This window comes from Blennius ocellaris, assembly GCF_963422515.1.
Source record: "Blennius ocellaris genome assembly, chromosome: 10".
NCBI lineage: Eukaryota > Metazoa > Chordata > Actinopteri > Blenniiformes > Blenniidae > Blennius > Blennius ocellaris.
Genome location: NC_137659.1, coordinates 5,614,107 through 5,640,354, shown reverse-complemented (window position 1 = coordinate 5,640,354; position 26,248 = coordinate 5,614,107). Strand labels below are relative to the sequence as shown.

The following is a 26,248-nucleotide window of genomic DNA, read 5'->3' as shown; positions in this document are numbered from 1 at the left end:
TCGATGCGTTAGCTTCATCTGACTCTTGTTTCTCGATTGATGGAAGAAAAAAAAAAAAAAAAAAAGCGTTAAATGCTGATGACGTCGCGCCATGTTAGGATGGGAAAGGGAGAGTCCTCCGAAAAACAAAAAGAGTATTCACATCGAACGAGGAGCTTTGAGCCCCCGTCTCAGGAAGCTGCAGGAGAGCCGCAGACATGACAGAGACTAAAGCCAAAACTGATCAATGGCGTCTCCAACGGAGAGAAAACAAGTGTTGAAAAAAAAAAAATGTTAAAATGGACCCCACACTGGCCACGAGATTAGATTAGATAAAGAGCACAACAGGCTATAGGCGTCATTATAATTATCATAAGATATGCCGTCCAGTTTTAGAAACACGTTTGACTAAAAGGGAAGGGACAGGAGGAGGAGATCTTTTCCTTCTCTGGAGTCGGATTTAAATAAATATTGTGTTTTGGGGGTTTTTTTTAAGCAATTTTTTTCCTCCTGCCGGCTTGGGGGAGGGAAGGGGGGGGGGGGGGGGTTGACGAGAGATTTGCGGCAGATGACGGAGGAGGAGAAGGAGTTGAAGTGGCCTCTATGTGAAGTTCTGGAGCGGCTGGCTGACCCTCATGCACGCCCAGTAGAAGGCCCGGGCCAAGGTGACGAGGACCAGGAGCAGCAGCACGGCCCACGAAGCGTAGATCCCCTGGTAGGTCTGGGCCTTGACCCACGTTCCCGCCTGAGGAGAGACACCAAGGCAGAGGAGGCTTTAGAGAGAAGCTTCAAAGTCCAACTGCACCCGAGCGCAGATCCAATCGTTATATAAGCCCCGATGGAGGCCACGAAGTTTGTGAGTTGCAGTGTCAATATCGAAGGTCTCATTTACGCGCCGTATAGTGAAAACGCCTAGTTTGTTTGGAAGGTTTTCCTCTGACGTGTGAACATTTTAAAAATGATGCACATTTACACGGAAAGTGCAGAAACACAAAAAAATGGGGTTATGTTGAGCCACTTGTGGGTGCTGTTAGTTGTTTTTGTAATATTAACAAACGTTAACAATGGGAGAACACGGATATTCGTATGAACAGAAAACCAAGGCCCTATCCACACGATAACGCTGTTTCGCTTAACCGCATCGTTCTTGGCCAATCATCCACACGGCGCAGCGTTTTAGGAGCAAACTGTTGTTTTTTTAAATGGCTTGAAAAGTTTGAAAACACCACCCCAACTTTGACGCGCGGATGGGCAAGACGCACGTTTGCTGAAAATGGTGTCATCGCCATTTCCATTTTTGTTGCAGCATTACAGAGCCACCTATAGGCCTCGCATATGTACTACTACATCAGTGAGTAGGTTTCATGGCGTCACATAGACAACTATGTTTTCCATGTGGAAGGGAAACTTTAAGAACAGGAGGGAGAAAAAAAAAAAATCCTTTTGGCTTGTGTGCCCAAACTGGATTGCTATTTCGATAACTGTCAACTAGAAATTACCAAGTTCCAGGAGAAAATGGACCGGGAGTCATGATACTCCGGAGGCCGCTATTGTTAATTTAGTCGACCAATTTACTACAGCTGCACATGCGCAGGAGTTGTGTTTCAGATAAACTGTCTTTTCCAGCTTCCATGGAGATGGAGTGTTTTTGAAAAGTTCCACCCATGGAGCCATTTTCAAAAAGCTGAGTTTCCAGCGACTCCAAGCACCATTGTCATGTAAACTGGCCTTTAATTGAGAAAAGTGGACAAGTCGCTAAGAGTAGCAAGACGGGATTTGTATGTGTATTTCCATTTGCGTATGAACATTGATTTATTTGTACTCAAAGTTATACAATTAGCATAATGCACACACACAAATGTATTTACACACTAATTTATACGTTATCACTGGTGAGACGCTGCAACTATTACATTCAAGGCATTTTATTTGTTGATCATTATCATAATCGATCATCTCGACTCCAGAATTAACAGTTATATTACAAATGCAGCAAAACATTTAGCTCAGTTGATGCAACCTCGGGGAGAAATACACCTGCAACCAGATCGATGCGGCGATACTGAATGTTTTTCGGTCACACGTGTGCAATTTCTCATATTCCAAACTTGTGAGAGGCGATGAAAACAGCTCTACCGTCAAGTATTTAGTGTGCAGCTGCTCGGAGGGAAATTATTTAATGAAGATGGCAAAAGTGACTTTGAGAGAACCCACGGGGACTTTTCTAAGAACAAGAAAATATGAATTCCTCTCTCAAAGTCACAAAATGAAAGCGGGGGGAAAAAAATAAAACATTTGAAAAATCTGCTCAGAGAACATTTCTTTTCATACACCTACATTCTGCTCACAGGAATATGAAGCTTATAGCACAAATAGCATTTCATCTTGTTTTGATACACGCCTGACCCAGATTAACATTATTATCTGCAATATATCAAAGACGTCTCAAATGTTTAGGCACAGCATGGAGAAGAGATAGGTTTTTGTGTACATTACAAAAAGGAATCACACACAGTTCACGCAGACTAAGAAAAACATCAATACTCAGACTTCAGCTCCACGGTGCTGCCCTCCTCTTCTATAAATGATCTGTCAAGTTTTAATGATTCAAGCTGCTCTCGGGGGTCTTAACAACTTAACTGGCACCTCTCAGCTTATGCTGCTGAACAGAGGGGACTGTGATGGCAATGAATATTAACCACCGGTAATTTAAAATCTCTGCTTTCTTATTTATAAATTTTTTTTTTTTTTTAACTTGTCTGGAAATGCAGTTTGATCGTAAAAGGTTTTCATTGCAAAACACACCTCTGAAGATTGAAGTGTCAAAGCTCCCTGCTCTTTGTAACGCTCGTATAATTAAACTCGCCTTTTAATAAAACACAACCCGAATCCTTGTTGTGACATTTATTGCCAAAACAGCAACAGCATCATGCAATGCTTTCTTTACAGCATGTTTAATGTCTGCACTTTGTTTACTGCTCTTCACACTGCTGGCTGCCTCCACGTTTGACACCGTTTAGTGCTCATCTTGCACCCCCTACTGTACGTGAGGCAGAATGCACCCGTTATCCACTTCTGAGTGGAGGTTTTTTGGCTACAAGGTGATGCAACAGTAATTTTGATTTACAGTCAGAGAACAACCCCCCCCCCCCACCCCCTCAATCCCTCATCTTTTGATGAGAACAAGAATAAACACATTCTACTTCAGGGGTCACATATAGCACAATTTCATCATGAGTGGGCAGAACTACTAAAATAGTGTCATAATATCCTTTAAAAAAAAATTGGTTTTCTTGGAAATTTGTACAATTTACTTGGTGGTTTTGGCAGGCTGGATGAGCCCAGTTTTGTCCCAGAGGTTGTATGCACATAAACATGGAACAGGAAAATAAGATATGAGAGGAAAAGAAGGTGGAAGCAATAGCTGGGGTTGCTAATAACAAATCGGGGCCTGTCACAGTGTGTCTGCAGGGCCATGACGAGGCCCCCCCCCACCCATCCCCCCCCCTTCAGTTAAACAAGAACCACCAAAATGAAATATGATAATCATATTACCTCTTCCTACAACCTTTGCTTTATCTGCAACTTTAAAGTTTTTGAAAGCGCCGAAGCCTCCGAGGCAGCTATTTATATCCTCTTTTTAATACCTAATGACGGATACGGATGTCAACGTAGCATCTAGTGGCTTCCACTCACCATCAGTCCAGCGGTGGAAATGCTGAATAGCAAGCAGAGTAGAAAACACCACAAGCTCCGCCTCCGGGGATACCTCTGACCAATGGAGGAGCTGCAGAGGAGAGGAGAATGGTTAAATGCATGAGAAGTAAAAAAAAAAATGAAAGACATACAACACAGCAAAAACATAAAGCCTGGCTCACTGAACCATGACAATGAGCCACCAAGCAGAATAGCATTCCCTTGACATTAGAGCAGCTATAACAGACTATCATAAGCACTCAGATGGAAATATATAGAGTAAAAAAAAAATCCCTCAAGAATAACTTGGATGACCATTCAAAATAATCCTGCATTTGATTAATTCCGTTAGCTGGCATGTTCTGGGAAAGCATGCGTTGTTTTATCTTCAAATGCAACCAAATTGTCTCTGCAAACAGGAAAAAATTGTCTCTGCTGGGGAAAAAAAAATCAAAAACCCACATAAATAGTGTTGATTGTACACCTGCAGACGCTCAATTATGAGCAGCACCTGTCCAGATTCAATCTCATTCATGCTGCTGTCTTTTTGACAAAGCAAAGTCAACATGATTAAAGCTGTTTGTGAGGACAGCGCTGGTACACCTGTGCATTGCGGTGTCACAGGAGACATACACGGTGATTCAGCAACACGTGTGATCAGGTGCTGGGGAAGAAGAAAATAGATGCCCTGAAAGGTTTCTCCTGATTAGTCATCGTTTAAAGCAAATATTCTTCATTAAAAGTGCAAAGAAATGAAACTTAGTGCAGTGATGCACACATATCAGTAGGTTGGTGGAGTCTGTAAAAAATGCACACCAATAAAAAAACACTTATACATAATAAAAATGCTTTTGGGAAAGCAAAATTGACTAAAATGAGGTATTTCACAATTTAAACGTCTAAATGAGATAGCACTTACACTGAATATCTTCCAGAAGATTGTCAGTTTAAATAAATATCTGGTTGTAAAGGCCAATTTGCCAGCCTAACTGGAACTCCGTGGACTTTGCTCAGCAGAAGAAGCTTACGGAGCGAGCGATAGGAACGTGGTCAGAACCAAGTCCTGCGGTCCAGAACATACATGGATGAAAACCCCTCAGATCACAAACCCTATGATGTAATGAGACACAGTCAAAAGGCTTGTGAGTGAGAAGAGAGAGAGAGAGAGAGAAAAAAAAAAAACCCCAAAAGATGCTGTGGCATTTGAAGTGAGAGGCAAAGTCACATCAACAGGATGTAACAGGTTTGATTCACAGAAAAGCACAGTGTGTGTCTGGCCTTTGAAAGCGAGCGTGAAGCCACCTTCTGTTTCGCTTATCTGAGCAAAAGCCTCATCTGAATGCCAGGGGATATGAACATGAAACGTCGGTAGTACAGTGAGAGTTCACTGGCGTGATGGATGATTTGCTTATAGCTACTTACACTTTCCTGCAGTGTGGGCACCTGGCCAGCGTCCGGTCTGTGAACTCTGTCCACTGGAATCACAAAAGGGGGGGAGAAGTGAGAGTCTGCACCTAAGGATCAGTTATAGTGAATACAACACTTCAGGGTGAAACAAAAAACAAGTGACAGCACCCACTCACGGCCCGACATGAAAACTACCTATTTTTCAGCGTTTTGCCGTTTTCAGGTAAATGGACATGGTTTTCAAAACGTGAACCTTCTTTAGTTTGAGTGACCTCAAACTAAACTCAAAACTTCGCCGCCCTTTTTAAGTGAGAGTTTGAGTAGCAGACAACGCAAAACACAGAGGCTTGAGCTGAGCCATCAGTGATGCTGCCATGAAACAACCTCGCATTAGCCTCAAAGCCATGCTGTCAGGGTGAGTTTGTGAAAACACCCATAGCGCAACAGATATCGGGGAAGTGTTTTTTGTCATTTAAATCTATTTTGCGCGAGAATGTTGAATTAAAATTGGCTTTATGTTGGGTTTATAGTCATTTTCAGTTGTAAATGTTTGGTTTTTGTAACATTTTAGTCACGGATACTCTGCACCGCATAACAGAAAAACTTTCAAGTTTACATTTAACAGGTTATTATGAAGCCGTTTGTCCTGTTCGATCCACTAATGATGGAATTAGGCTGTATGTGGCCCCTGAACTAAAATGTGTTTAACACTCTTATATTAGGTGCTCCTAATAATGTGGTCAGTGTAAACAATGCAGTCAGAAAAACGAATGAAATCACAGAGATGCTGAACTGGGAGTTAGATGAAATCAAATCCATTAGGAAGCTTAAGCCATTCGATATGTGTAAATGTGTTGGGATAAACCACTTAAACTGTGCATTGATTAAACACTACAGAGCAGATTCATATGCACCGAGGAAGTCATCTGCGTTTTATACGTCTGGTACAATCAGAGACATTAGGGCATTTTAGGAATTCACGGCAACAGGTACAGCACGAAAATACAATGTGAAGAAGAGAAATGCTCTCCTCCCACAGCACCGACAGTTCCCCCCCCTCCCTAACTTTGGGCTGTGATACATTTGTAAAGCCTGCAGAGCGTGCCTCGCATTTGTCTTTGTTCTGAAAGAAAACACTGTGTTGGTAACACGGAGGACATTATCACCGGAGTCGAGACAGAAGATTCACTGCGACGCCACCCAGGGCACCCACTTGTATTTTCATCCAGTCACCCTGTCTTCAAGGAGGCAGGAGAGGTCCGGCTGAATGCTAAACGCCGCGCGCCATCCATCGCGCCTCGTTTTACGCCTCTATTCTTCTCCTCCTCCAAATACACCGACCTCCCCTCTGCCACCATCTATCTAAAGCATCTTTACCTGTCCTGCAGATTGTTAAAAAGAGCAGCAAGAAAAATTTTACTTCCCCCTTAGCACCAAATGACTGCAATATATCAGCAGGGCGTTGATGGGGTTATTGATCTGCACTCATAACTCAACATTTATTTGGCCTGGTGCTGGAGTGTCCTGGCTTTTCAATAATTCACTCGCTACAGTTCCTTTCAACAACAAGAACCTTGCAGGCTTAGTGAAACTGCCACACGACTATAAAAGAGTCACTTATAAACCAAAGAGCCAGAACGGGTTTCTGCAATGTAATGAATCCCTTCTTTAAAAGCATTCCATTGCATTTTGGCTCTATGATGTCACATTAATTGCATTTATTCTATTGTTCATGTCAGTTGAAGAGAGGAGAGGTAATGATACAAGTTAAATATTCAAAAAACTGGGGTTTATCAAATGAAATGCCATCAATTCAGAACTTTTTTTAAATGACTGTTATAAACATAATTTATTCCTGAAAGGAAATAAAATAGACAAATCTGTTATTTTCCCACATAAGCCTCGTTTCCTCTACTTTTCAGGCTGTATTTTATGCTATAATGCATAGAAATGCAATGTCACATCAAATAACAGAAACTGTTTCTTTCTTCTCATTGTGAGCAGAGGAGACTTGATGGGGAAGTGGAGGTAAGGTGGAAAGTGATGGATTTTATTCTTCGGAAGCCACGCGAGAGATGCAGACATCGTTTTCCTGCTTCCATATCTATTTCTTCACTCTTGTTGTTCCACTGTGCCTTTTCAGAAGTGAATATTGCAAAAGCCATAGTACCAGCCAGCTTGAAGCAGCGGCGATGATTACACACTAATGGCGTACTACTGACTCTTAGGAAGTGTCTGTTAGTTAACCGAGTTAGTTTATAGTTCATTCTTCAAGAATTTAGCTCTGGGATTAATAAAGTTGTTGTATTCAATTCTATTTATGAGTTTGATCATTTGAATTCAAGAAAAAAACAAAACAACAACCACCGAGCACATGCTAAGGGAAGGTAAACGGAGATTTTAAAAGAGGAACTTGAGCTCGCTCGGGTTTCACGGTCCGACCCGAGAGCCATTTATGGTCCCCTGTAACTACTTCTTAAGATTTACTGTCAAAAATTGTGAGTGCTTTTAGTGGAAGCAGGTACAGAGTATAATACCGCACAAAGTGGCCCTCACAGAGCTGGAGTAGATCGACTATATGGGAAAATATCTTCTTTTATTTTTTTTTTTACTATTTTCATGGATACCATAATGGTTGAGCAATAGGCTGTAAACATTAACGGAAGCACAAAGAGCTTAGTGACCAAATTTGATTTTGATCGTCAAACCATAGATGCTTTAGGGACACTTTGTTGAATTTGACAATTTTGAGTCAAAGTCTAAAAATGAGTATTGGTATTAGTCTCTGATCATGATGTTGATGATCAGAATAAATAAATCCCTACATTTTCTGATGCAATCAAACATAATGGATATCTGTGAACAAATAGACTTCAGAAGATGCTTGTAGGCTCATGTTGTAACGAAGCCACGCTAGTTTCAAACCCCCATTTCCAGTTGTCAATGGTCACTGTCAGAAAAAATGTTTCCATGACAATGTCAGAGAGATCTTGTTGGCGTCTTGAAGAAAGGAAAGAATGCATACCAGGAAGGTGTTGCTGCAGTGTCCGCAGGAGACGCGGGCTCCAGCTGGCTGGGGGTCGGGGCTGGCTGGACCAGGATGAACCGGACCCAGATTTATTATCCTCTTACTGCAAAGAGACAGACGCACAACGTCAGCATTCACACCATAAATGACTCCAGATAACATTCTCTGTACGCGCGGGCTAATGGCGCCCGGTGCTGCGCGCAGTCGTCTCAAGGGCGGAACGGAGCTTTGCTTTAAAAGAATCAATCAGCAGCCAGTCCTCTCATTACTAAACGCGCAGCTTTGCTACAATCAGCCGCCTCAGACGCCGACAGGAGCTCAGAATTCATTGATCAGACGGCGGCACTGAGATGTGGCTGCTTCACTCAGCAGGCCGAGTCTCGATGCAAAACGGAGATCCTGCCGGTAAACTCCAGTGAGCAGTTTAATGTGGGAGGGAGGCACCCACAGAATATTGTACTCCACATTATTTCTAATAAATGCTCCCCTTTGGCAACACAAAACAGCAAGTGGCAACAAAGAGTGTGTAAATGATTGAGATCCCATAGTGTTTTACACAGTTACAGTGGGTTTAAATCTTGTTTCATTGATTGGACTTCAGGTTTGCCGTCCTAATGATCTCTTTTTAGAGTCAAACGTATAGATATAAACACGAGATATTACAATTGTTTCAATGGTATTGAGTGAAAGTCACTGTTTGCTTGCAGTTGTGACCTAGATGCAAATCAGACTACATTTCTTGATAAATTCAAGCAGAAAATGAAGAAATCCCATGGCCGCGTGCTTTATTTGAACAGGCTATTAGCCTGAAATGTCTTTATAGACGTTCTCACATCATTCAAGCATGTTGAGACTCCTGATAGCAATTTCACAGCTCAGGTCAGGGCTGCCTGGTGAATCATATGAAAACTCATTAGTGAATGAAAAGAATATGGCCATATTTTGTTTTTAATCATCGGCATCAAACAAGTGTTCACACTCTCTGCCTTAGCACAGCATCACACCATATGGTGTTGAGCAGCAGAAACAAATAATACATCAAATGAAGAAGGTGAGAGACAACAGAGAAAAGTTCGGTTTAACTGCACATAAACATGTTGAATTCTAAAATTTGTGCAAATAGAAAATGAGATAATTTTGGATGGTATTGGTTTTTTTTAGTTGGGCTGGCTGCAGCACATAGACCAAAGCCAATTCCAGAGTCAAACATTTCGGTTTTCGACGCAAAATACAAAGAAATGTTGACATATGGACTATTTGTCTTATCAGCATTAGTCCTGAATTCATGTAGGCTGTTAAAATATGGAGGTAAAACAACTTGATCTGCTCATTGATGCATGGAGGCTATTTAAAAAAAAAAAAGGAAAAAAAAAAAGAAGCATCCCAAATCATCAAGAACAATTTTGGTCATAAACTCACTTTAGCCTTCAGTTTAGGAAGGGGTCGACATCCTTACATTTTTAGAATTTGCTGTGAGGAAAGCGAGACCCCCGTTTACATTACATTTTCAAGTGAAAACGCAAAACTTTTGTTGCCTTCGGTGCTCGTTGACAGTCATGGCAACAAGAATCCAACTTGGTCATCTGCCCATACGAATGTCCATGTACTCCCATTGCTAATGTTCACAGTTTATTGTTCTCTGTGTGGTTTCATTACAAAAACACCCAACAGCACCCACTCGTGGCCTTACTTGAAATCTACATAGCCTTGAACGTTTCAGTCATCTTCAAAACCTTGCTGTGTAAATGTGAAAATTTGCTGAAACGAAAAAGCAAAAACATTGTTTTCACTTGAAATGTTGTGTAAACGGAGCTTAAAAATGACCCATGAGCCATAGTTTGCACACCTCTGCTCCAAATGACAATGGCACAAACTACAAACTATTCCAAAAACATTTTAGCCTTGAGCTTAACCGTATGATCTGCATTTAAGGTAACAGATGAAAAACTGCTTTTTAATGCCTCTTCATGACAACAGATTTGGCGACGTTCACTTTAAATTACACATATTTACATAGCAGCACAAATTCAATTTTCTAAAGAATGAAAGAAAAAGGAAAAAGGCAGCTGAAAATGCTGCTGTTGCATTTAAAGCCTCGGGCATAAACAAAGATTCTTATCTCTCTTACCAATTACACTAAGACTGCAGCAGCAAGATGTTCAGATAAGCTGCCAAAGCTGTGCATACTCTCCAGCTGACATCAGCCGTGTGTTTTATGCACTATAAAAAAACCTTATAGCATAAAAAGTACTTTATTTAGCTAAATCAAGTCAGAAGACAAGCCAAACTTTTCTTTCTCAAGCAGTATTTCAACTTTCCGCACTCGAGTATTATTTACCGTAAAAAAAATGAAAAAATAAAAAATAAATAAAAATCTAAATATTGCCAGGACAAGAGAAATCACGACGCTCTTGGAGACGTTTAAGCGAAGCGTGTTTTTTCCTCTGAAGAAACTCATTCTGCACCCTGAGAGCGTCCCGAAAATGAGTTTGCAAACGGCACACTTTGGACTCCGGTGAATTCAAGCAGACTGGCGCTTGAGAGTCCCTATTTGTTCCGAATCCTCTGCAGAACTTCAGTACATAATTAACAACAAATAGATGGTGAACGAAATTTGGAATGCCTCTGCTTCGCTGCAAGGTGCAGATTGAAAATAAATAGAAATTCAATTCCCTATCGCAGAATACCATGGCCCGAAATAACTCATAAAACACATGGGGCATTACCCATGCAGACACACCTCTCGTAATGCTGAGGACATGCAGAAGTGAAACTCATGATGTGGCTGTTCTAATGAGGCTGTTATTTCCTCATCCGGCTCGCTGAGCACTGCATGTAAACTATGCTTGGAGCACAGCCCCTAATTGAGGCACTGCTGCTCCCATTGCACCTCGCTTCCTCTGCCTCTCTTCTCCCTCGCATAGTGACACGCCGTTCCGGCGGCCTCGGATTGGGGACGCACGATGGCGGCAACTTCTCACCAGTATGGCCGAGGACAGGCGATCCTCTGAGAAGTGACTTTGCAGATGAGCAGGCAGTTGCAGGGGCAGCGAACGTACTTCTTCCCTGCCGGGGCGTTCTTAATGGGCTGCGGAGGGAGACAGAGACACACAGCGGGGAGAGATAAGAAGACAGCAGAACAACGAATTGGAATAAGAGTCCATGGCAAGCCAATTATTCTTGATGGATGAGAATTAACCAATACTACTGGAAGGAGGGAGGTATTCTCAGAGATGGTGAAAGTAGCTGTCCGGAAATTGCAGGTTAAAGTTAGTGGAACCACATCATCTACGACAACTTAAATGACGTGATTACCCAACTTCAGCGACACTAATGAGAGTAAAATTTGAAGTATCAGCTGTCACGCGTTCATGTAATCTCAAACAAGTTACGCTTAAAAAACCACAAGTAGAACAAAGGCTTTCTGCAGAGAGAAACTATCTGAAACTGAAGTAAGTTTCCCAGAAAAAAATAAGTATTTCTATTTTATTGGTTTCTCTTCATATGCTTCCTGTAAAATCTCAAATAGAATTTTAAATTCTTCTCTTAACATCTAGTCTAGTCAACCTATTCAAGCATGTGTAGAAGAACTATTTACTGCAGCTATGGTGCGCTAGCACAGTAGCAGTGTTGACGCCGTCTACAAGGAGACGGGCCCCGAGCGTCTCTAGAAAGTGTCGTTTTAACCCATGGACATGGCGACGGGAGCCAGATCTCATTTTCAAGTAGTTCCACCTTGGGAGCAGCTTCTCAAAAGTTGCGTTCCAGTAGCTTTATGCACCATTGTCACACGGTCCCCCCAAAACGCAATGAAAGTTTTGCAATTTCACTTAAAATTGCTGACATGTAAACAGGCCAGCAGTCTCTCTCTTGACATCTGCGCCGTTTCCTCTTTCGGCACCTTTCTGGAAGTTCCCATTATGTGCTTGCCCTCCCCCCCCTCCCCCATCAAGTCTGCAGCGCATGCATGAGCTTCCTCTCTGATGTTGACTTGTTTCATCTCCGAGTCTGAATGTTAGAGGTTTCTTCCGAGTAAAAGGGAGTTGTTTTTTTTAAGCGCTGGGATGGTTTGGTTTTCCTTCTGTGAATGTCTCATGAGATGCCAATGGCACTAAGTAAATAGAAATTGGAAGTGTTTGTGTATAAGTTTAGCTTATTTTCTTTCAAAGACAAACTATATTCTAAGATTAGACCTTTGTTCTTTGCGGGACTCGCCATCACCTCGCTATCACTCAAAAACGGGCCAGGTCAAACTCCATCATCGGTGCCAGAACGCCCGAGCTGTCAGAAAGCATGAAGAGTCCAGTATTAAGATTTAAACGTGCCCTTGTTTAGTATGAAGATAAGTTCCTCGCAGCCCTGACCTGCCGACGCTTCTCTACACTGCAACATTAATCTCTGATTAACCAGAACAGACTGCGTGTTTCCATCTCTGTTTCACTTACAGTGACTGTGGGAGTGAAGTTCATGTCTGCACAGAAGGGAGGCAGATAATCACAGGGCAGGGGAAACTAATGTTATGAAAGATCATTATGCTACAGATCATCTAATTTCATTCTGTTATCGTGCTATTGGCATGCACCAGTACTGACATTTCTATTTTTAATAGTAAAAGTAGAAATGGATATTATCGTAGGAGGGTTTTGTCGAACTAAACAAGCTTCAGTTTGTGGTACATCTTAATCAAGTAGGATATTTTATAATGAAATCTTTCAAAATACATTAAATAATGGGCAGTTAAAAGGACATTGACTTTATTCAGACTAAATTATGCAATTTCACAATAAATAAGTCACGCAACTTTGCATCGATAACTGTTTCCTATCTCACCACGTAGGAACTGCCTCATGATTAGAGCTAATAACAGTGATAAAGACTGTTTTTGCAATACAAATCTGAAGGAGGGACACGACAATATTATTTACTTGCAATTACTTCTACTGACTGTCATCCTGCTCCTGAAATTATAGCTGGGCCGGACAAAGTCATTATGTCAGAAAAGGAATAATATATCAGCCTAATTACTACCAATAGACTGGTAAATTTACATAATATAGGACCGTCTTGTTTGGACCAAATAATTGCCGTCTCAGAGTGAGACTTGTTTGTGTCTTGTCCACGTTTTCCTCTTCAAATGCATATTTGCAAATGCATATTTGTTTGCATATGGATGGTTTTCAAGAGGATGCGTGTTAACCGGGTGACAGTTCACACCGGAACACCTCTGACGTACGCCACATATGTCGCCTCCATCTGTAAACTGCTGGTGTTGGCATATCTGGACACATTTATTAGTTCTTCTTCCATCTGCATGGCAATTTGCATCGCTAGTGAGGCACGCTGGTGAAGCCCCGTAAACCTGTGAATCTGTCACTTGAAATTACATGCCGCGTTATCATCGGGACAACTGTGACATTATCCGCTCCGCTGCAGTCTTCTTCTGTGGTCAGACACAATTCCAGTGTTGTTGTTTTAAGTTGCATCTGATAGTTTTGTAATTACCGCACCCCGTCCGTCTTTTGCGATATGTAATGGAGAGAAAACTCATTGTCAAATTAGTTCTGTGATCAGCCGCTAAAAAAAATGACATTGTTTATGGACTCCTGCTGAGCGTTTGTGGGAACGTGTGCAAATATTCCACAGCGTTTGGGTTCCGTTTGTTTAATAAGCTCTTCTCACTAAATTATGATGGAGAGAAAGTGCATTAATAAGTTATGCTTTTTATAGTATTTCATTTGAATGTATGAGAGATTAATATTAATGGTGTATACACAGTGATGCGAGTAAAAACAACCTATAGCTGCTTCAAAGAGAATCTCACTTTGATTGTTAGGTGCAAAAATAATATTACTGACCTCACTGATTAGATCAAACCGTGGCTTCAAATGTTGGATTTCCTCATCACACCAATCAGAAGTGAGCATGGCGAAGAGCGGTGGCTACTTTTCTTTAGGGACTCAAAGTTTTACCTTTATAAACCTCTGCATCCTACCAACACATCCTGTACGATTACAAAAAAAAAAAGTTGAAGGAATCTCATACCACTAAAACACTGAGTTTTGTTTCTCTGAGAATAAACTCTTTGGGTTCAGAGATTGTGTCACGGTGTCGATGTGGTGCTACATCAGCTTGTAGTTTCAAACTTTCATTTGTCGGTTTTACACCACAAAAGGTGCATTCACCTCTCGTTTTGTCCTCTGCTTCAATGAAGCCAGATTCTATGTAACTGTCTTAGTACATTGTTTTTGAATGATTCATCTTTCTCTTTTGCCTGACGTGCCGCCATTTTTCCCCTGCTGCTGTCTATTGCAGACAGGATGTTCACGTTCAACACAGCTGTGTCATCCCAACACTTTAAAACATTAAAATATATTAGCAATTTAAAAAGAAAACAAAAAACTTTTTGGAATAAATGACACTTTTAATCTAAAATGCTTTAACTTGGTAGTTTGGAAATTAATCAAATGTTGACTTTCTTTTAAGACATAAAATATGTTCCATTTTATTCACCTTACCAGGTTTTTTTTTTCTTAAAATCTAAACTGCAGGAATCAGAAACGTGCATGCAAAAGCTTTTATGATCATCATTCAGAGACACTAAAGTATGCTTGATAAATCTGGATTAAAACAGGGTTTTGCTACAACATTTTTAGGAGGAGTAGAGGGACCACTCTGTAAATTCTATGGATTATCCAGAGTAATGCTGATCCTGAAAAAAGAAACCATTAAATTTCGTACAGCTTTTGAGCACACAAATGTAAATTACATTTACATCCATCATGCTTGGGCAGAGTGATGTCTTAGATGCGCATATTTCAAACTCATGGCCACATAAAACTGGGAGCTGTACAAGAAGATATGTGCTGGAGCAGCTGTGAAACAACCCGGCTATTGAATACACTTGTCATGTTAATAGTGCATGAGAACAGCAGCTGGATACAGTACACCAGCGTAATGTACATCTGCGCTCGGCGGATCGCTTCGGAAACTTACGGTAGCTTCATTGCAAACCCCACACTTCACCACGTGCTGGTGGATCTTCCCCTCCACAGAGATGAGACTCTGACAAACCCTGCAGCTGATGACGGGGGCACTGCCGCTCTCAGGGGAGGTGAGAGGGGAATAGGGTGGCGGGTCCTCCCCCAGGAGTACCGACGGCTGAGTAGGGCTAGGAAACGGAGGGAAGCCTGCACAAGGAGAGGGGTGACAAGAGAAAGTGAAACAGTGATGAATACAAAAAGTACAGGAGTGAGTGGAGCGCTGACAAACAACTTATTGTTGGAGAAGCACAGTCATGAGAGCAGTGCTGTGGAGTGGAAAAAAAAAAAACCCTAACACAATTCCCAAGACAAGCAACCTCTTTTTGATAAACAAGTTAATAAGATTTGGTCTCGAGTTCAAGTGAAAGGAGCTTAGAGGAAAAACACTCGTGGAATGCTGAGCAGGGTTAGTCTCAACAAATGGGAGTCTATTCATTTGTAAGGGATTAGGTTTTAAAGGTGAACAGGAGTTAATGGGACAGTAGACTCTTGAGACATTGCTCCTTATTTTGCAAGCTGTCTGATCGGCTACCGTCTGAAAAATGTTGCAAGAATTAAAGGATTTCTGACCAAATGAGGTTCAGATTACCTTGTTCACATTTATTTTCAGCAGACTGGATTATCATAAAGGTGTGTAAACAGAGCTCAAAAAAAAAAAAAAAAAAAAAAAAAAGTTAGAAGAGTCGCCAACACAAGAGGGTGGAGGCGTCACACCTGAGCTTCAATCTCTGCTCTGGCTGTCCGTGTATCAACAGAGCCACTTCAAAATCTGACAGCTTGTTTATAAACCTTTAAATGGTCTTCAGCTTGAATACATCCCAGATTATTTTGTAGAAGATGGACCATGTAGATCCCGAGTTCCTCAGGAAGAGGTTTAGAAACAAGCTTTTAGTTCCTACACTCCTCACCTGTGGAACAAACTTTCTGACACAATTACTCCTTTTAAATCATGGTTTAAAAAACGTATTTTCTCCATTTCCATTAGACAAATACTTAATAAACAACCTTTAGCTTTTACTGTTTTTATGCCTTAATTGCTTTGTTTTAATGGATTCCATGATCATAAATACGTCTGATTAAGACCCTTAAAGGCCTAATTTAAAGCATTTCCTTTATTTCCCTGTGAGGCATTGTGTATTACCTTGTGCCTGAATGCTGCAACAGAAATACATTTGCCTTGCCAGGGTTGATGAATCAGGGAAATAAAACACACTGCATGTCTTTGCTTTCTATGTGAATTGGTTTCGTTTCTCGTTTGGCCCCTCATGTGTCTATCAAACCAAGTGTTTCGATGGTGCTAGCAGGCTAAGACACGCCACATCCATCTAGTTTGGAAGAGCAGGGTGCACTTCACACCCGTAAAATACATGCAACACTTACTGCGAGGACATGCGAGTGGAAACCGGGCTTCGATAATGGCATTGCCGAGCTGTAAACGTGATTTAATGACGATTTGCCGGTGATGAGCAGAGCTAGCTGCTAGGCTAATGTAACGGTTGCTATGTTAGCCACGTTAGCACAAACACTGGTAATATTAACAACATGACACGTTTTAATCCTGCAAAATACGTTGATATCTGAATAGCCTATGAGACATATGCGAACGCGAAAAAAAAACAAGAGCATTTGTCGTTGTCACGGTTGGGAATCGCAGGATGAGTAGGAATGTCAGCTGGTGCTAACATGCTATATGCTAGCAGGGTGGAGGAGAGGCTCCGTGGAAACGGTACTCACTCTGGGGTTTGGTGGGAACGCCGTACGGCGCCGCGCCGGGAGACATCCCGCCGTTACCGCTGCCCAGAGCTCCATCTCCCAAATCTGACAGTAACGGGGACCGCTCGCCGTCCGCCATACCGAGAGCGAGGCGTGGGAGGGGGAAGAGAGAGAGAGTGAGAGACCGGGGAGCGAGGCTGCGGACCGACTCGGTGCTGTATTGTTGTGTCGGAAATGCAGGCGTCACATGATCATCAGCCCACCGGAGGAGAAGCCGCTGCTGCGGTAACGGGGCCCGGTAGGGGGTGTGTGTGTGCGACACTGAGCACCGGGGTGCAGGACCTGTGGCATCGTGCTCCTCATAAAAAGTCTTACCTGTTCATGTTAGGAATCTCAATAACTTTCTTAACATTATATTTTAATCGACTAAAACTGTTTATGCTCTGATCAGAAAATTAATTCTAAATGCCACATACACCCCCCTCTCTGATCCTTTCACTTCCTCCACAAGGTGCCTCTCCCATCCACTTTGTATGAGACATTTTGTCATATTTTTATAGGATTTATTTGGAATCGTTAAGAAAAGAGATAGCAACTAATAATCACATTCACCCATCAACACAAACACATGTACACACACACACTTGTAGCTTGTTGAATTACTAGTGGCTCATGAATGAACATTTTGCATCAGAAAGTGACTGTGCAATAATGTACAATCACTTATTAGGTTAAAAAATGTTTACTTTAATATTCACATCAGCAGTCATGGGTGCAACAATAGTCCTATACATATAGAACGTGTACAGCGTTCACAGAAACATGCAGCATCCACTCTGACAATTGCATTTACTTTCTGTTTTTAAACAAAGCATTGAAACATAATTATTCACATGTTGATGATGTCCATGGGTCGCTTCATTAGCAGAGTCACCTCCAGCTCTTCCCTCTCGCTGAAGAACTGGGCCTTGCCCTCTTGACTGTGAACCGGCTGTGGGAGGTGAAGGCCCAGTTTGCTGAAGTGAGGAGGAACGGCAGGTTAAAAACACACACAGAGAAAATCCGCTTCTTAGAGTGTGACAGGGGAAGGTGTTCGGAGCTGTGTGAAACAGCAATCAAAGCGCAGATCACGATGTGAAGGCTTGATTACAAAGAAAATGTCGGGAAAGGGAAGCTTTTTGAGCTGCGGCTGCTCCTGTGCGGTCGTGTGGGAATTCAAAATGAAAAGAGGAGGTATTCAATGTGTCTCTTACTATTTGGGCGTCCGTAGATCAAGGAATGTTTCTTTTACATCAAGGACCACATCTGTTGCTTTGGTGTCTGGTAGTTTGATTTTTACCTGAGAGTTAGAACAGGGCCAATGTGATGATGCACACTACACTGCATATTTTACCGACAGAAAATCACACTCTTACTGTTTACGATGCAGGGTTTAAGTTAGGTCTGCAAGACTATCAAACACACATATATTCCCTTTTGGAGTATGTATGAATTGTAAATTCACATGCATTTTGTTTTACACTCTCACAAAATATGAATTCTGTGATGCATAACATTCAATGAGGATTCGTATTTACCAGCATGGCTTCACAGCACATAGAGGATGGGTCCTTTCTACTCATCCCCAAGAACAGATCTTCTGTCCCCACAGACTGCTTCAGGATTATTTCATATCTGCACACAGCACATACATGAAGTTCACAAATCAGCCATCCATCTGTCTTAATCCATTCAAATCAAAGTAGAGAGGTGTTGGAGTCCATCGCAGCTGACAGTTTTAAAATTCAGGGTACACCCTTGACAGGTCGCCAGTTCATCGAGTCACCCGGGCAATTAATGATCACCAGTTTGCCTCAAATGCACGTTTCTGACAGTGGGAAGATCCTGGAGAAAACATGCATATACAGGGAAACCATGCAAATCTCGATATAAAGGCCCAGCCAAGACTCAAAAGGGGTGACGACTTGCTATGAGTGCAAACCACTGCACCACTATGCAGCCCTACATAATACTGTCAACTGCAAATAGCCAGTGGTGACTTCATAAAAAGAATTTGTCATTATGAACATGGAGTAGAAACAAGCAATCGAAGGGGCAGCGCACGTCACTGCCAAAAAAATCATCACACTTTCATGTATTTTTTTTATTTTTTTTAGCTTATATACTTTTGTGTAATAAAGTACCAGTACTAATTAAATATGCATCTATCAAGTTGTGACATAAACCTTTACTTTCAGATTATTTTCAATAAGCATAGTAGGGTGAGGTTTCATTTTAACCTCAGTGGATGGTGCAATAAAAATGAAGAAATGCTTTTGTAGTTCTAATTCTTCTTCTCTATACCTTTACTGTCGATGTATAACCTTTATGAAGCTCCACACAACCACAAACTGCAATTCATCACGTTTTGTGTGTGTGTGTGTGTGTGTGTGTGTGTGTGTGTGTGTGTGTGTGTGTGTGTGTGTGTGTGTGTGTGTGTGTGTGTGTGTGTGTGTGTGTGTGTGTGTGTGTGTGTGTGTGTGTGTGTGTGTGTGTGTCTCAGTCTTACTCAGGTTGTGGCCGTTGATCATCCACATCATCATACTGGGAGCCCTCAGCCACCTCTTCTTCATTCCAAATATCTTTACTCTTCCTCTCTGTGCAGGAAGTTGAGACTAAACAGCAGATGAAAAAAAAACTCATTATGTTTTTGTTTTGGGGAATTCATGCAGCAGAAATAAAGAGGATTACCTTCTTTGTCTCTTTTAGGTGGGGGTCCAATATTCCCAGGGCCCAGATGTGCACTTGCTGGCACATTCTGTATAAAAGAATAAAATATTTTTATTTACACCGAAGTACGGGTATGTTGGAAGTGCATCAGTCTTAAAGTCAGAATCTCACAAGTCAAAAATAATACAGATTAGACCGAGCTTACTTTACAGTCTTCATCATCTTCTTCCTCTTGTTGTTGAGATAACAGAGCAGACAAAGCCTGTAGGTTCTGAAGTGATGATGCTCCGAGATACTCCATTCGGAGAAGTGTAAACAAAAATCCCTCTAATAACCGACTACAAACAAAAACCTGAGCTATAACCACTGTCGTACAAGGATTCACATCAACCTGAATGCAAAGACTAGCTGATAATGCTCATTCTAGTGCCTGCAACAATATTATTTTTCTGCTGCTTTTTGTGCGCTTGACTAGTCCCACACCGTTGGGAACGTTCGGGAATAAGCTGCTATGACTTTTGTTAATGATTCGTCTGTTTCTGAATAAATTGGTTGTTGACGCTTTCTGTTTCGGTGGCGACAGCTGAACAGTTTACCGGTTACCACGGCAACCAGTGACGTAGGGAATGAGCGTTGAACGAGGTCGATGCAGTATTAAATGTGTATTAAATTTACCTTGTAAAACTACAATGAATAGTGGATAAAGATAAGAAATATTGAGGTTACAAAATAGTGAGAAAATAAAAAATGATAGGCTTCATAAAATAAAAAAAAGTTTAATGGCACGTTGACAGTTATATTTATATACTTGGGAAGGAAAAACCTTACTGGGTCGAGAATAAATTTTTCACTTTTCATGTGGCACTAATCCTGCTTGGTAGTATTCAAATGTAACGTTATCAGTCAGGGGTCTTGCAACCTTTATGACAAAAAGAGCTTGTTTTTGTCACTCCCCCCTCCCCATTTTGAAGCTAATTTTTTCGTAGTCATGTTATTATAGCTGTGTTTGCAAGTTAATCCCTACTGTGTGTATAAATAAAATGAAAACATGACAAAAATGTTAATTAGGTATACTTTTATGTGAGGTTCGGGTACCCGCAGCTTGCAGACAGGACGTAAATGCGCGGCGTTACCTACCATGTCCCTCGCCGGACACCGTAGTGACTGCATGGCTCCGGGGGATCATGTTGAAGGTGACAGGTAGTACCATGCCGGGAGCGCTCAGTATTCTCTCTGTCACCGTGTTTGCCGACGCCGGTGACGGAGATCAAGCGTCCAGGGCTCCTTTAACCCTGGACGAGTTATCCCTGTACACGGCGCCAGTGCAGAAGTTTGTGCCCGCGGACCGCGACGCGAGCCAGCTGGAGGAGCGTGTCGCCGCCGTGCGGAAGGCGGTGGAGCCGTACGCTGCGTGGTGTCGAGGCACTTACGCCAAAATCGAACCCAAAGTTCAGACCGCGGTGCAGTTTGGAAACGACACGTATTCCTACTTGAAGAACCCCCCGAAGGACTTCTACCCGCGGGCGGGAGTCATCGGCTTCACGGGGATCCTGGGTCTGTTTCTGGCCAGAGGCTCCAGGGTGAAGAGGTTCGTCTACCCGGCGGGCCTGATGGCCGTGAGCGCCTCCCTCTACTACCCGGAGCGGGCTGTGGCCATCGCCCGGTCAACCGGCGACTCCGTGTACGACCGTGCCGTGCAGAGCTACGCCGCGGTGGAGAAGATGGTGAATCCTCAGAGCAAGGCCGAGAAGAGCGACGACTCGGAAGCTAAACCTTGAACGATATCTTCCCCGTGCATATCTCCAAACCGTCCAGCAATAACAGATCAACCAGCTGATTCACTGATACTGTAGATTAATTTTACCTGTGTGACTTTCATGCCCTTTGCACTAAAAGCTTTGCTTCCCACTCAGGACGGGAATGGTCTTGTAAACGGAATAGCGACTTGAATAATTTACCGCTGTGACCGAATTGAATGTATATTTATGTAGTAAAAACAAAAATTCTCACATTAAAATCAGGTGTTAATCGCTTTTAATTCTTTGTCTGGGACATGTGTAAAAGAACATAAATGAACAAAATAGTAGGCAACTATATTAATGGTCTCCCCCTTTTTAAGAGTAACAGTTTCCCTTATTTATACATTGGAAGAAGAAAACAAGTATACATAACTGAAGAAAATATAACCTAGATCCCCAAACTTGGACACTTCTAACCTCACTGAACTCTACAGTAAGGAGTTAACATCAGCCAATGTGAGCAGCCTAACAAGTGGATGAGGAACATAAGTTCTAATAGCCAGATTGCATTAGCGCTATAATCCATCCGGTAATGTTCAGCAATCATTTGTGGGGAAACCAAATTGCATTATTTGTGACTGCAATGTCAAAGTACAGAGCCTGCAGCCCGAAGGGAATGAATACTGACTATGACTGATTAACATCTTTATTATGTCAGCAAAAAAAAAAAAAAGTAAGGAAAAAAAATTAAATATAAATCACTTTAAAGGAAACTTGTTCAGAGCAACACCAGCTTCTCATTTAAAGCGATCTGTGCTTGGGTGAGGTTGGACAGGTAGGTCACCATCAACAGGTCCTGAAACAACAAAACATCCACATTTAATGCTATGGTATAGAGTTACAACAACAGAAAAAAAGAAAAAAGAGCTGAAGACAGGGCATTTTATTCCTAATGTATCATTATGAACAAAAGTGATATACACTGCAAAAAGAATCAAAGTGATAAAATCTAAACTGTATATTGACAGGAGTCCAAAAGGTTGTCGACGAAGCACTTACATTGATGTTGGAGTTCAGCATGTTCTCAAAGTCCTCGGCTGAGATGGTGGGCACCTTGTTCACCAGGTCCATCAAGAATCGGCCCACGCTGTTATCTGCTGTCGCCTTGCCAGACTGAGAAGGATCGAACAGCATTACTTTGACAGCCACAATCAATAGGAGACTAAATCACAACGTCGCAAATAGCAGGGGGGACAGGTCTCGTCTTAAATACTCACCAGCACATCCTCAATGTATGTGAGGACAGTGGCCAGCATGTCTTGTACCCTGGCTGCAGAGCAGCCGACCTGGGACAGGTCAGAAGTCAGTCCCTTGGTACGAGTAGGAGCCAAACGTGTCCTTTGCAGAAGGTCCACTAAAACATTAAAAAAACATTCACAGATATGTCGTCACAAAGCCTTTGTTTTCTCACAGTCATCTTCATTTCTTCTTGTATTCTTACCGCCTATCCTCTCAGTGTCATAGTAGATATACTTGACAGACAGTGGGGTGAACATCACACCAACTGTTTTTCCTGGCACACCCATCTGCGCACTGTGTAAAAGATACACACACACGAAACAATCAGAAAGGCACTGTCAGTCTGGAGTTCATCACACAAACAAGGAGTCATCGACAAAAAGACAAGCTGACCTGACGTAGGCGCGGATGCTCATTTTACCGCTCTGCAGTGCCGAGTCCACAGTCAGGTGAATGGGGTTGGTGGCCTCACGGCTGTAGTATTCATGGATGAGCACTGAATGCTCTGTGATGTCAAACCCAGTGGCATACCTGTTGGGAGATTCATCAGTGTGTTGAGAGATGTTTTTCACAAGTGTATATCACCCGAAGCAAAACGAGCAGATAAACACACCATCCAATGATGACCTCTGTGGGTGAAACCCTCTTGTGGAGCTCATACATGTTCTTGGCGAACTCCATGTCCACTGCAACCTGTTGTCACAGAGAATTAATGTGACATGATTGTAATACACATGTTCAAGAAAAAAATACAGGTCAAGCAAAGAATTTCTTAGTTTATTCTAAAATTCTTTTATGTTGTGTAAAAAGTTCTTGAAAAAATATGTCCAAGTTTTAACAAAAAGGCTTTAAAAGTAAGCCCCTTCAAAAGAATGGGCAGTAATTAATTCAATTCCCAAAAAAGAAGCAATTATTTGAGTGAGGGAAGTGTGAAACAGCCAGTTTTCTCTTCTAATTGCTGTGTGCCAAGATTATTGTATTAAAAATAATGGTATAGTATACACATTGGAAGAGATTACTTAAAAGCTACATGATAATCAAGGTACACGTTAAGTCACATTCCGTATATATATATATATGCCTTTTACAGTAACACCAGACCAGGCAGATCCTAAATAAATTACAAGGCAGCAGTTTCGTTCAGTTTTTGATTTTTCAATTGGCATGACAATGTTTACAGGGTGTTTAAATTGGGACTGATGAGACTTGGAGGTACATTTTCAACTCAGATGCTCCGAAAGTGGTGCCAACATCACAAAAATGAAAATGAACAAACCTCATCTTCGGACTCATTGTGAGGAACAGAGAAGCAATTGGTGACCTCAATCGAGTGCTTATCAATAGTACCTGATGAGAACAAGAAACAGGTAATCAATATTACGTTGAGTCACTACGACTGCTAACTACAGATTAACCTATTCAGAGCAATTCCCAAAGCGAATAACAATAGATGTGACAATCCAGGCACGTACAATTAAATTACATGATACATAAATGCATTTTGCTTGCGAAAAAATACTGTTTTACAGCATCCCTAAGATAAGCTAATGCTACACATATGTTGGTTAGCTTCAATGCTGAATCGACACGGCGTGCGTTAGCATAGAAGCTAACAGCCAACACACAATCAACAGGAAGCCAATTTACCCGACCGAAGATAACTATCACAAATGATCACTAACCCAAAAGGGTCCCGATCACCCGACTCGCTCCTTCATTTCGTCGCTCGTAAGAGTCGCAAATAGATGCGAGAACCACGGGGTGGATTTTCACAACCGGCCCGTACACCGACATCTTGGAAGAGGACCGCCGAATGCCGATAACCGGATGTTGCCGAATGTTGCCGAGTGTGGCCGAAGCGTCGCCGACATCGGCCGAGCGTTCGTGAACGGTCCGGAATTAGCCAATCAGAGGCTGAGAAGGGTGATATTCACGGGCTATAACGCCCCCTACAGGTTGGTGGCCAAACAGCGATCTTTGGACGCAGCGATAATTATAATGAAGTCAGATTAAATATGCACGTGAGGTTAGCTGCATCTGAAACATTCATTTTATTCCTGAATGAAGCACATCCATATTATTCCCACCATATTTCATGTGACTGGAATCGGGACAAAATAGTTTTCCTGCAGAAAGATTAAAACTCACATAGCCTTCCCACACAGATTTCCAATAACATAGCATCTTGAATACCATCTGCATGTAATGACTGTGACTTTTAATGTATATTTAGAATACATGTGAACTGTGTGCAGATGTTGATGAAGGGGGGTGGGGGAAATAGAGGCAGGCTGGGTTGATAGGGGCTGGGCTGATGACAGCATCCTCCGCCGCGCCGCGCCACGCACAGGCTCCACACACACCTGACTGACTCCGTCAGATGCACAGATGATGGGGCTCTTCGCACTGCCGGGTTATCCTGTTGCCACCATTTCGCACGTCCACTGGCCGACACATGCTCTTTTAAAGCCTCGGATCGATCCCTGAACAGTTTTATTCGTATTTTTCTTGTCTCTTCATCCCCTTCTCAGTATGCGCATCCAGATTACGCGCCGCCCGGTTTCTTTTATTTACCGGGAATGCTGAGTGGTCGCATCGAGGTGGGTTTTTGTTTTCCCGGAAAAGCGAGCAGGATTGGACTGATGCTGCGTCGCGGGTAAACATTAGGCGGAAAAAATGGGTGTCATCGGAACAAGGTTGCGCTCTTGGACCAGGTTTTTATTATAACATCTGCCAATCCAGGTTTTTACTACAAGTTGCTGCGCTGAGCAGGTAGGATTTCGTTCATTCTGAGCCGCCTGACAATAATCCACAAGCCGCACAGACAGCCTTTTGGTTTCTGTAGCCTATTGGCTGGCTCGGAGACACCCTTTATTAGAGGCTATTTCTGATCCATCTATCAGGCGTAGTGCGTCATCTTGATTGTCACCATCAGTCTCCTCTTGCGTCCAAATGGACGCACATTATTTATAGAGCTATATAGAGGAACCCGGACTCCATTTTACCCTGCAAATGTGCCACTGACATGTCCCACAGTGCATATAAGAATTGAACACATTTCCTTGCAGCCAATGGACTTATGTAAGAAATCTCAGCAGGCCTGTAGTTTGAATCAACCACGTTTTAGTAAGTGCACTTACACAACACACACACACACACACACACACACACACACACACACACACACACACACACACACACACACACACACACACACACACACACACACACACACACACACACACCCTAAGGCATGAAACAGTTAAATTGGCTCTAATGTGCATATGCCACACTGCACTCCAGGATTAGATTGTTTTTCAAAAGAGAAGAGAACAGATTTGTTGATTTGTTTTCCAATTTTGCTTCATTCAGGAGAATCTGAGAACTATGTCAGAATGTCATTTTAGTTTTTGCAAATAATAAAACTTGATTAATATTTTCAAAGGCCCACGAGGGTTTTCTTTCCCCATTCATAAATCATTCGTTGAAATACTGAGAGAGCAAAAACAATACAGGCCAAATCAATTTCATGGTTTCGTCTGATCACTGTATTCCTCCGTTTCAGGCTTCAGTCAAGCAAACAAATGGTCCAATCAATAGTTAGTGGACAGAGTCTGCCATAGGGAGGATACCAATAA

General features: G+C 42.2%; 4 protein-coding genes across 4 annotated transcripts; 1 reads left to right on the top strand and 3 right to left on the bottom strand.

The window, feature by feature from the left end:
• Positions 1-13: 13 nt before the first annotated feature.
• Positions 14-17,065, bottom strand: pip4p1a (phosphatidylinositol-4,5-bisphosphate 4-phosphatase 1a). Its single transcript, XM_080503218.1, has 7 exons — positions 16,885-17,065; positions 15,104-15,297; positions 11,092-11,198; positions 8,108-8,213; positions 5,098-5,150; positions 3,676-3,766; positions 14-724 (listed from the first exon to the last, which is right to left on the bottom strand). The coding sequence occupies exons 1-7, from the start codon at positions 17,000-17,002 to the stop codon at positions 581-583; spliced, it is 813 nt and encodes a 270-aa protein (XP_080359344.1). The 5' UTR covers positions 17,003-17,065; the 3' UTR covers positions 14-580.
• A 687-nt stretch (positions 17,066-17,752) lies between these two features.
• On the bottom strand, positions 17,753-19,873 carry dnaaf6 (dynein axonemal assembly factor 6; the record flags this gene model as incomplete). The annotated part of the gene is made up of 6 exons (XM_080503216.1): positions 17,753-17,879; positions 18,117-18,202; positions 18,441-18,537; positions 19,412-19,517; positions 19,594-19,660; positions 19,778-19,873. The coding sequence occupies 6 exons, from the start codon at positions 19,871-19,873 to the stop codon at positions 17,753-17,755; spliced, it is 579 nt and encodes a 192-aa protein (XP_080359342.1).
• An 864-nt stretch (positions 19,874-20,737) lies between these two features.
• Positions 20,738-21,610, top strand: apooa (apolipoprotein O, a). The gene has a single exon (XM_080503215.1). The coding sequence runs from the start codon at positions 20,757-20,759 to the stop codon at positions 21,348-21,350; it is 594 nt and encodes a 197-aa protein (XP_080359341.1). The 5' UTR covers positions 20,738-20,756; the 3' UTR covers positions 21,351-21,610.
• Positions 21,611-22,003: 393 nt separating this feature from the next.
• Positions 22,004-24,417, bottom strand: eif3f (eukaryotic translation initiation factor 3, subunit F). The gene is made up of 8 exons (XM_080503210.1): positions 24,293-24,417; positions 23,887-23,957; positions 23,224-23,303; positions 23,004-23,141; positions 22,813-22,904; positions 22,589-22,725; positions 22,371-22,484; positions 22,004-22,167 (listed from the first exon to the last, which is right to left on the bottom strand). The coding sequence occupies exons 1-8, from the start codon at positions 24,402-24,404 to the stop codon at positions 22,090-22,092; spliced, it is 822 nt and encodes a 273-aa protein (XP_080359336.1). The 5' UTR covers positions 24,405-24,417; the 3' UTR covers positions 22,004-22,089.
• Between the last annotated feature and the right edge of the window lie 1,831 nt (positions 24,418-26,248).

Excerpts from the sequence above, each read along its gene's own strand:
- pip4p1a (XM_080503218.1), bottom strand. The coding sequence starts at position 17,002 with ATGGCGGACGGCGAGCGGTCCCCGTTACTGTCAGATTTGGGAGATGGA. Across the intron at positions 3,767-5,097 it reads TGCCCACACTGCAGGAAAGT|CTCCTCCATTGGTCAGAGGT; the intron begins GTAAGTAGCTAT and ends TCTCCTCTGCAG. Across the intron at positions 725-3,675 it reads TTTCCACCGCTGGACTGATG|GCGGGAACGTGGGTCAAGGC; the intron begins GTGAGTGGAAGC and ends GTCTCTCCTCAG.
- apooa (XM_080503215.1), top strand. The coding sequence starts at position 20,757 with ATGTTGAAGGTGACAGGTAGTACCATGCCGGGAGCGCTCAGTATTCTC.
- eif3f (XM_080503210.1), bottom strand. The coding sequence starts at position 24,404 with ATGTCGGTGTACGGGCCGGTTGTGAAAATCCACCCCGTGGTTCTCGCA. Across the intron at positions 22,905-23,003 it reads AGCATCCGCGCCTACGTCAG|TGCGCAGATGGGTGTGCCAG; the intron begins GTCAGCTTGTCT and ends TCTTTTACACAG. Across the intron at positions 22,168-22,370 it reads TGCTGAACTCCAACATCAAT|GACCTGTTGATGGTGACCTA; the intron begins GTAAGTGCTTCG and ends TTGTTGTTTCAG.